This window comes from Pinus tabuliformis, chromosome 5_1 (genome assembly GCF_031772625.1).
Source record: "Pinus tabuliformis cultivar Carrire ecotype Pingquan chromosome 5_1, CPIR1, whole genome shotgun sequence".
NCBI classification, from domain to species: Eukaryota; Viridiplantae; Streptophyta; class Pinopsida; order Pinales; family Pinaceae; genus Pinus; species Pinus tabuliformis.
Window position 1 is genome coordinate 896,168,771 of NC_142305.1, and position 10,475 is coordinate 896,179,245.

Here is a 10,475-nt window from a genome sequence, read left to right on the forward strand (position 1 = left end):
TGATTATAATAGAAAAATTGAACTAATTTCAGATGTAAGTGTTCTTCTGAGTGATCCGTTGTATTTTTTTGAAATAAAGTATGCTAATTTTCTTGCAGGATTTTACCTTACCATGTTGTAGCGGACTATGAAGCTGACGAGGAGGATAGAATACTGGACTCTGATACAACCGGTCAGTTATTGTCACGTTATCAAGTCTGGGATCAGAACATAATCTCCAAAGTTGGAGAATTTACTGGAGCTTTTGAGAAGCAAATGCACATTTTCAACTCCATCTTAAAAAGGAGAGCACAAGGAGATTTGCGATTTGAGGAAAGATTAATGATAGAGCAAATGATCCTTCAGGATGAGAGGCAGAAGCGGTTTGATACCCAGGCAGAAATTGAAGCTAGAGAGAAAGCAGGAAGGGAAGCAGCAGAAGCAAAAATGAGGATGGCTATAGCTCAAGCTGAACAGGCACGAGCAGAAGCTCAGGCACATGCCGAAGTATTGGCTCGGGTTGAAGCAGTCCGAGCAGAAGCAGCTGCACGAATGGAAGCTCTTGTAAAAGGAAGAGCTGAAGAACATACCATGCATGAGCCTCCTACACAAGAACAAGGTGTAAACATGGAAGATATTTTGCATGGATGGGGTACTTTGCAGAGGGAAGATGATGCTGAGCCATCTGAGGATTTTTTGAATGATGACCATGATCCAGAGACAGGTGATGACAGAGGGTTTCAAAATATGGAAGTGGCCTCAGGAAATGGGATGCAAGATGACTGGAGAGAAGTTGGAGAACTAGATCTTAACATGCGGTGATGAGTCTATGATGAACTATTAATGGTATGTGGCATACAAATGAGATGCTATTTTATATATTAGGATAAAACTAGCCATTACTTGAGCACTAAGCGGACAAAGACACAGCAGATCATTCTCCTTAGTCAAGGACAGACTACGTCTTGGTTTTATTATCTGTAGATGGCAAGCTACTAATCAAGTCTCTACTTTTGAAAGTATTAGTAGGAATACTAGTGAGAAATGATCTTTTTACCAACACGGAATTACTAATTGATTCCTTTTGATTTGATCACTTGTATCAATTGAAAATTTTTTATAACACGAGAAAAAAGTTTCCACAAGTTGCAGGAACAAGCTATGTCTTTATTTTCTCTTTATACTATTCTCTACATGAAACTACTGTGCTGGAAGCATGCTTATGTTACCGTGGAGCAAATGCTATGCGTATGAAAACTAAATAGCTCTATCTGATGGAGATAAAAGCTAATGTTCTTTTGGAGTTTTCTGAGGGTTGTGTTCTGTAATTTCATCCACTGTTCGTATGGTCTAGACTCTCTATACCTTTCACGGAAACACAGTTGGTGGAGGCTATGTAAATGTTACTTGTTTGTCGCTGTTCATGTTGGTTAGTTAGTAAATGTTACTTGTTTGTAGCTGTGAAGCTAGCTAGTGCTTCATCCAAATTGATTCAGCAGCATTGCCCAGATAAGGTTAAAACTATTAACACATGAATAGAATAACGATTCATTCTTTTATTGTAATACGATGTTCTATACCTAGAATTTTTAGAATATATTTTTCTCATCTTCTCATGGCTAGACGAACTTTTATGCCCCTGCATATCCACTGATTGTCCTATGTAAGAGTTGGCCATGATCATCCAGATATGTCTACCTTCCTTAGGAAGATACAGTCTCCTTGGTAAAAATAACACGTTCCTTTTAATCTCGATTCTCTATATGCTTCTTGAGATTGTATGAACTGTTATTTTAAGAAACTATCACTTTACTTGGCTATACTATATTTTTCAGCGATGAATCTTGGATAACTTCATTAGCCAACCAGCTTTTTGATCATTCCATTTTATTTTAGTGAACTATTCATTAAGATTCTCTTGCTCTACACATCCGTGGCCTATGCTTGTTGATATCTTTTATAAAGCAAACTGGCAATGGGAAGAGGCCCAGCTCCCAGTATTTCTGCAGATGTCTTACAATAGGGGTTCCTTCATTTCCACGAAGTATTCTAATTGTGGGTTGGTCTGTACAGTATTTCCAATTGGCCATCTATTAAGTCTTTACTCCCAGATACGATTATCTGAACCAAAATATTCAGGGAGCTGAATACATATTATTTAAACGTATGACAGTCTCAGGTTTCCGTTTTTCTGTTTTCTCGAGTCAACCTAATGCATTTAATATCTGATCAACTGTTTTTATCTCCAAAATTGGAAAATACAAATGAAACATCACGTAAGTGCTCAGTCATTTCATATCCCAAAGTATAGCATATGTTTGTCCGAAAAGCAAACTGGGCACTGGAAGGGGCTCAATATCATCTCTGTGGATGCTTTGCCATAAGGGCTACAACTTGTGTTTGACGGAATAACATAAACGTCTTTTGTTGTCCATATGATCCTGTTATTTTTCCATGGCCCATCTATTTGTTGTTCAGCTCCAGAAATCGCACATGGTGAAGTTCTAGGAGTGTTTTGCTTCTTACTTTTTATCCTTATTCCACTTGTGTATTGGAAAAATTTAGAATTACCTTAAGCATATACAAGCTTATAAATATTCAAGAGACTTGCTTTACTCTTTATATTTTAACCCTATTTTAACCTTATTTTCCGATAGCTTGCGTAAGTACAGTTCTACATTTTCTTCATTCTCCTTTCAGTGTTTGCCAAGCATGATGGAAACATCATCAAGCCTTATTACTTGTGTATTTTGATCTCTCCAATTATAAACCTCTAAACTGGTATGCTTCCTTGGCTGACCAATGAATTTACAAATAGGTAATATTTACTCATTTTGACCTCTGCACTCCTGAACTGAAACCTCTAAACTACTGTGCTCCGCTAGGCAACCCTGAAGCTTCAAAATGAATACTGGTCTGCTTGTGCCCTTAAATTACAAATTCTACGTTCTTGGCACCTTTATCAGTAGACTCACTGCTGCATTTTGTTTCCAACCTTACATTCCTCACCAGCCTTCTTTGATTCTCTAGTTCGATGAGATGCTTTAACCTTTGGTCCTTCAAACCTGATACATCACAAATGGTTTTTCTAAAGCGAACACATTTGATGTTTAGTTTATTCCTCTTCTTATCTGATTAGGATACGGAAAAGTCCCTACTCCTGCCTTTTCGAACCCTTCCAAAAAATATTTGTTCTAATTTTTTTGTCTTAGCATATTTGTTTTTGAGCTTAATAAGCTGATGATTATTGAGATATTTCCTCTGTAATTTTTATAGATAACTCATCTTCTGGCCATTATTGTCTGTTTCGAAGGCAATTAATACAATTTTGATGTGTTAGTTTCTTGATACTTCCATATATCTTCCACATATATAAAGCAGAGAGAATTAGTGAAGAAGGCTACAAATCTTAGCCCTCTTGTTTGGTCTAGACATTGACTATAATTGAGTATTGACTTGTACATTGTGAAATAATTATATTCTTTTATAGGCTCCTGATGCAAGACTACAATTTGCAAACAGCCTGAATCAAGCCACACGTTTCAGTTTCTTAATATTACAAACTGGTATCATATCATCAGCCCTAATCGAAGTCATCTCTCTAACGCGTTCCATCAAATAGATGAAGGTGGACTATGATTGAATCTGAACTTTAACTTTACGTAGTGGTGACTATGTTGGTTGAAAAATCTTTTTGAATATTCATGCAACCCTATGTGTCCCTAGAATTGGGAATAGGGAATAGAAGATGGTAGGAAATAGGGACCACTGGGGTTTACCATTGGCTCGAAACTTCAATGAGCATTGAGAGGAAACAATTAGAAAACAGTGAAACTGCAAGAAATAAGAAAACCACAGGAAACGGAAAACCACAGGAAACGAGGGAGGAAACAAGAAAATAGAACTTAAGTGAAACCCCCAGGAAAACTTTAGAAACTTGTGTGAAACCCATGCAAACCTCGGGAAACTTAAATGAGACCTTGGGAAGCTCATAGAACTCTCTGGAAGCTTCAATCAAATGGCTGGAAAAGAAAACAATGCTTGTAATATCTGCATGTTTGTTGACGTTTATTTTAAAATTTACATACTTGACTGCGAAGCCTATGAAGGCATACATACTCTACCCCTATGGTTTTGAACTTGTAACCTCTTAGGAGAAAACACATGCTCTTAACCGTTAGGCCCACTGTAATGGTAACCAATAATAATTGGTTCAACTTTCTTGTAAATATCTTAACGGTGCTACCATCAATTGCCAAATTGTTGGTAAGCCATTCATATTTAGCTCTCATGTGATCATACTGACATTAATCCTCTGATTGACATGTACATGTCACCATCCAATAAGTCAGTTTTATAAGTATCAGTCTTTTTCTTGTACGAGAAGCAGGATCTCAAAGATTCCTCCCCAAATTCAGTAGTGGTTGTATTCCTTAAAATAATTGTCTGAGTAGCATTCTGGATTTTTTCCTCCTGTTTACTAGAACTTGTTTTCTAGGTAATTCATTTTGAGGTATATGCCAATTATGAAAGAGTCAAGAGGAGGAATTATTAAGGCCTTTGGTTTATAAAGGATTAGGAACTGCGAGAGGTTTTGTAGCACAAGGCATTAATTGAAGAAGCATTGATATCTTTACCGTATAATTTAAAGATATAAATTCATTTTTGAAAAAAAATAATATATATTCTAAAACAATTTAGTAAGTAATTAATGGTCAAACTATCTAATAAAAAACGTTTGAGATTTTTCATTAATAATCTACAAGGATAAACAATGAGAGATTTTGTAACATGAAGGCTTTTATGAAGGACTCATTGAAATTGAAGACTTTGATCTAATAATTAAAGGGGTACATTCATTATTGAAGTAAAAAATGAAAAGTAAGAAATAAGTCTAGTGCATTCATAAATGATGGATTATTAAGGTGTACATTCATTGTTGAAGTAAAAAATGAAAAGTAAGAAATAAGTCGAGTGCATTCATAAATGATGGATAACATGTTTTACCAAGGAAGGTGCAAAAATCCATTATAATAGTGTTGAAATTTGGGCAGCTTTGGGATGAATTTCCCCAAATGAAGCCCATCTTGTCTAAAAGGAAAATATTATTATTAATGAGGTCATGGCAATCCTCCTTAATGTAATTGGCATGTCACTCTTCTCCATTATTTCTTCTCCATTATTTCATGTGGCACAAATTTATTTGAGCAAGCAACATCATGGCATTTGTTAATATATTTAGAAGGAAATTTAAATTGTGTTTTTCCCTCCAAGTTACAAGGTCGGCCTCATAGAAACTTATGTCGGCGCCCATGTGAAAAGCCACATCCCAAATCGACTATAAATAGCCAATCATTGTGGCTCAAGCAACTCGCATTCTAAAGCTCGTATGTCTTTGTGATTCATGTCTCTGAGGCTCACATTACAATCTCAGAGGCTCGCATCTATTCTGTGGTGGCTCGGTATTTGTCTCTGTGGTTTGCTATTTTAATGGCTCGATATATCTCTCTATGGCTCTGTGACTCACATACATTCTTGTAGCTCACATTGGTTCGTTGACATATTTCTGAGGCTCACATTATTTATTGGATCATTGACATATCCTCTTTGTGATTCACTTATTTAACTGTGGCTCGCTATTCTCCTTTGTTGGTATTTGTCCTTGTGGTTCACACTGTAGCTCATTTATAAACATGTGGCTCACATTCTTATACCTCTATGGCTCTAGTATTTGTTTATCGCTTGCACTCAGTGGATCGCATTATTTCTGTGACTCGAATTATATTATTTACAGTGGATCACATACGTATTTTTTGAAATTCATAACTGTGACTCGCAATATATTTTTATGTGGTTCATATTGTATACAATGACCCACATTCTATATAATGGCTTGCAATGTATTTCTTTGTGATTCATGTTGGAGCACATTACACTGTATCGCTGGCATCGGCTCACATTATTATCTCTAGTTGGTTCACAATGTTAATTCACAAATGTATCTCTGGCTAGCAACTTGATAATGACTTGGAGACATATGATAGTGACTTTGATATAACAATGGTCTTTATGTATGGACAATGATCTATATGACAGTGTACTTGGCATAATTGTGACCTAGTATGAAAGTGACATTTGATATGGTAGTAACCATGTATGGCTATGACAGTGACCTTGTTACATAACAATGACCTTGTGGATAGGGAGTGAATGACCTTGTTGACATTGTGACAGTGACATCATAACAGTAATGGTGATAGTAACTTTGATATGACAATTACTTTGACATGACAGTGACAATGTCTTTGATATGTGACCTTGATCTTCATGACATTGCTCTTGATATGTGACAATGATCTATATGATAGCGCCTTTAATATGTGACAAAGATCTACATGGAAATGACCTTTGATGTATGACAGTGAACTTGACATGGAAGGGACTTTTGATGTATGACAAACAATCTGATGTACAAATTGACTCTGTGATAATGAGATGATAGTGAAGTGTGTAATGCACTATGACATTTACAATCATGTTGTTCCTATGATTTGGAGGCCTGCCTGCTGTTGGATTGTCCTAGTATGACTAATGTATTGAATGATGAAATACTTATGTCTCATGATTATTGTACTTTGTATCTCAACTAAACCTTTGATGAATATCTAATAGAAGAAGAATCAATTTATGGGTTTTCCACCTTGTGGCGTTTTGCCCTGGTCTCTAACCAGAATCGTGGTGTCTCTATTTTGTGATTTTCTTCTGTTGTTCCTTCTATTTCGCCACATTGTTGATGTTATTGTTCTTTCTACATGGTTTCTAATGATGATATGATGTTATGGGTGAATGTAATGTGAAAATGTTGAGAAAGTTTAAAATTGCAATTATCTACAATAGAGAACAATCTAGACCTAAAAATTAACATGGTATCAAAGCTAGACTAAATAAAAGTCATTGAGATCACCCCCATGAAGACACATTTGTTGGAGTTCATGGTCAAGTAGAGTGAAAGAGATGAAGATGTTGGAGACTTTAAAAAATGCTAGGATTTGAAGGAAACTCAAGGAGTAGCCTTGGATATTGGAAACGCTTGGTTCTATAGCATTGGAACCTTAGTGTGATTCAAATTTTTCATGATAGGAAATGATCAGTAAGAAGCCATTCAATTATTCAAGTACTCGTGATATATTTAGAGGAACCCTAGATGGATTTGTCTCCTACCCAATAGGAGATGATATGGTGTAGAGCCAATGGCCATATTAAACATTGATAATTGAGCTTGGCTGCTGAAGAAGGAGATTAAGGACACAAGTGGTGTAAGCAATTATTCTTTTGCAGAAGACATTAACATTATGGTTGATGAATATAGAGGCAACATCAAGGGGGAGTTGATAGCTTCCTACAATCCTCTTTAAAAGATATGTACTTTCAATTCATGTTATTTCGTTGTGACATTGTTCTTGTTTAATTGATTTTCTTAGACTATTGTTTATCCTTCTAGCATGAGTATTTGAATGCTTCTAACTTCTTGGATAAGGATGTGATCCATCTTGAGGATCATCAGAGCAATGCAGGAAGAGTTAGGTCCAAGAGGGAGCTGGTGCTGGAAAATGAAGGAGCCACTCTCATATTCATAGAAGAAAGACAAACTTGCCTGATCATTATATACACTTTTATTATGTTTATTTGCGTTTTTGTTATAGCTCTTGCTCTTTTTCTGGGGTTAACAGGTACAACTAATAAATGTGAGGGCCAACTCCTCTATAATGAGATTGAGGAGAATGTAGAGTTGCCCCATGATTAGAGTGGTAATGGACAAGAGTCCAAACCTCGGAGGAAGGATTGCAAGGCTTGTAGGTTGATATCTACGACTAAAGAGGTTTCCTATTTAGAGGGAGAAAACTGCCATGTAATGTTGAGATACTCTGAGATAAGGATAAGAAGAGAAGCAATATGTCCCTCATGCAAGGACCATTCTAAGATGACTAAGATGTAGCAGTACCAGATGCTTCTGCGATATTCAGTCCAACAATGATAAGAAAGATGCTCTCAGAGGGAGAGGATTATGATAAGATTCTAACACTTGTTGCCAGATGCACTATCACTATATGTATGTGAAATTGGCTTCCTCTATGATGTACTTAAGGAAGAAGCGTACTTGGAGCTACCTCAAGGCTTTGAGGCACATAAGATGAGACTCATGATTACATATTGAAGAAAGTGCCATATGAACTCAAGCAAGTCCCCTGCACATGGCATGCTTGGATTAATGGGCATCTGATGATTCCAACTTCTCTTCATGATTGAAGGTATGTCTTTGATATTTGATCTTATATGCTAACAATTTATTCCTAACAAGATCAGATCATCTTATTATTCAATGCCAGCGCAAGCCAACCTCGAAGCCCAAATGATCAACATCTTGAGATTGGTGACGAGGACTTCCTTATCTTGCAATGATAATCAAATCTCCATATAAGACCAAGAGAATTTAGATTATACTACGAAAATTAAAAATATAGAAATATGCACAAATCTTGTCCATCCTTAAATATCAAGCTCATAGTGCAAAAAACAACTCATACAGGGCCTTTGATGAACTATAAACATGAATATCTCATCCATGCACCCCTAAACCTAAAAAAAATCAAAAGGATTAACTCCACCTTTTTAGGATAATCCTACAATAATTGGAGGAAGAATCTCCTCAATGTCAACTATTCTTGAGAGAATCCAACAGTCACGTCCTGATACTCTACAAGCTTGGAATCACTATTTTTAACTCCATAATAGTTGTTGGACTTATCCTCGTGACAACTTGTGATACATTCTTTGTGTATACCAACAAATTTCTCTCGCTTTCTTAGATTGAGAGTAAGCATCCCTACAAATATAGCACAAACCTCAATTCAAAATAAACAAAGTATAACAACCCTTATAGGGTTAAAGATATTCTCTAAAGCACATTAGGGTTTCACACTAAATAAACCTAGGTAAATAAACCATTATTTTGAAAATGCCAAACAGTAAATCGATGGAAAATGTGCACACTAGGGTTTTGTCATCTTGTTGTGACGGGCATTGCACCAACGCTAGGTTTGATTTCTTTATTGGTGCTCTCGGCATCCCAGGACAAGGGGAGTTTGTGCTTTGGTATGCTCACAGCTTTAGACGTGGTCGTGTTTTTCCCTATCCTTAGGCGATTCGACTAGATTTTCAATGCTATGTGTCAAAGGAGAAAGAAAGAAAGAAAGAAATTATTTTAACGTCCATGAGGCTAAAGATAGCCTATGGGATAGATTGCTTCTTCATTTGGTTGATGTATTTGGCCCTTTTCCTGTGAAGCCTCACAATAAATGCTCCCAACTTCTCGAGCATAATGGAAGTGTGGAGCTCAGCCCTGTGGAAGCTTCCACTATTTTGGTTTGCTCCAACATTTCTTTTTGTAATAAAAACGGTGCAAAGAGTATGGTTGTTCATGATGATGGTGTTCTCGCTTTTCTAGAGTGGGCATGGCAGGTGCCAATTGCTTTTGGGCCTGTGATGATACGACAACAAGTGCTTCCACTCACTGTCGACTATGTCTGGAGTTTCTTATGGACAAGGTCATTGTGATGGACATGTTCTACATGGTGTTGAAAAGTGTAACTAGGTTCAGTCTTCATAATGACGTGTAATTGTGACTTTTGTAAAATGATGTAATGAAGAAAATAAAATTATTATTGTAAGCCTTGCTTCATGGGTTTCATAAGCAAGTGATTTTATTTTAGATGGCTCCCATTGAGAGCCTTAAGATTGGTCATTAAAAGTCAAAGAGTATATGTTATGTATGAAGAACCCTTCTTGGGCATGTGTCAAAAGTATTTGAGTTAATAGGATTGTCTAGAAGCCCTCCAATGACAAGCATGGACTCTACTCTTCATGTCGGCTTAGCCCATATGGAGACACATCTATTCAAGATGTCATGTCGGCTAATTTATAGAGGGAAATTACTATATATAGGCGTGATCACACTTCGCATTTCCACGAGAGATATTCACATATCTCTGTGATTTCGGATGGCAATAATAGAGACAAAGTTCGAATTTATTCTGAAGTTTCGATGATGGAGTATAGTCAACAGTTCGGTGATATCTCTGAGGTTTTCGTATGGGAAAGACAGAGATAAATTTGGATCTTTGGCACAGTAAGAGAATTCAGATTATTCTGAGATTTTCGAGAAGGTAATCACAGTCAATAGTTTGGATATTTTTGATGGAGAGAATAGTGATGGGCTTGGACCTCTAGTACAATCATCAAGCAATTCAGATCTCTGTTTTGGTGGATGATTACAGTCAAGTAAATTCAGATGTCATTGCAGTAAGAGGAATTCGGATCCTTCTAAAGTCTAGTAATCAAGAACAATGATTACAATGATACGAAGGATAGTTAGGTGTCATGGAAGAGTTGCAATTCAATGACACAATGGAACCTCAACTTAAGGTCTCGGTGCTACC

The 10,475-nt window shown here is 36.6% G+C and overlaps 1 protein-coding gene across 1 annotated transcript in view; it reads left to right on the forward strand.

The window, feature by feature from the left end:
- The window catches only part of LOC149167696 (uncharacterized), a 123,769-nt gene extending 122,645 nt beyond the window's left edge, over positions 1-1,124 (forward strand). Inside the window, exon 2 of the mRNA XM_089433092.1 lies at positions 99-1,124. Within this exon, the coding sequence (XP_089289218.1) occupies positions 99-801 (703 nt within the window). The 3' untranslated portion in view covers positions 802-1,124. The remainder of the gene's footprint in view (positions 1-98) is intronic.
- The last annotated feature ends 9,351 nt before the right edge of the window (positions 1,125-10,475 follow it).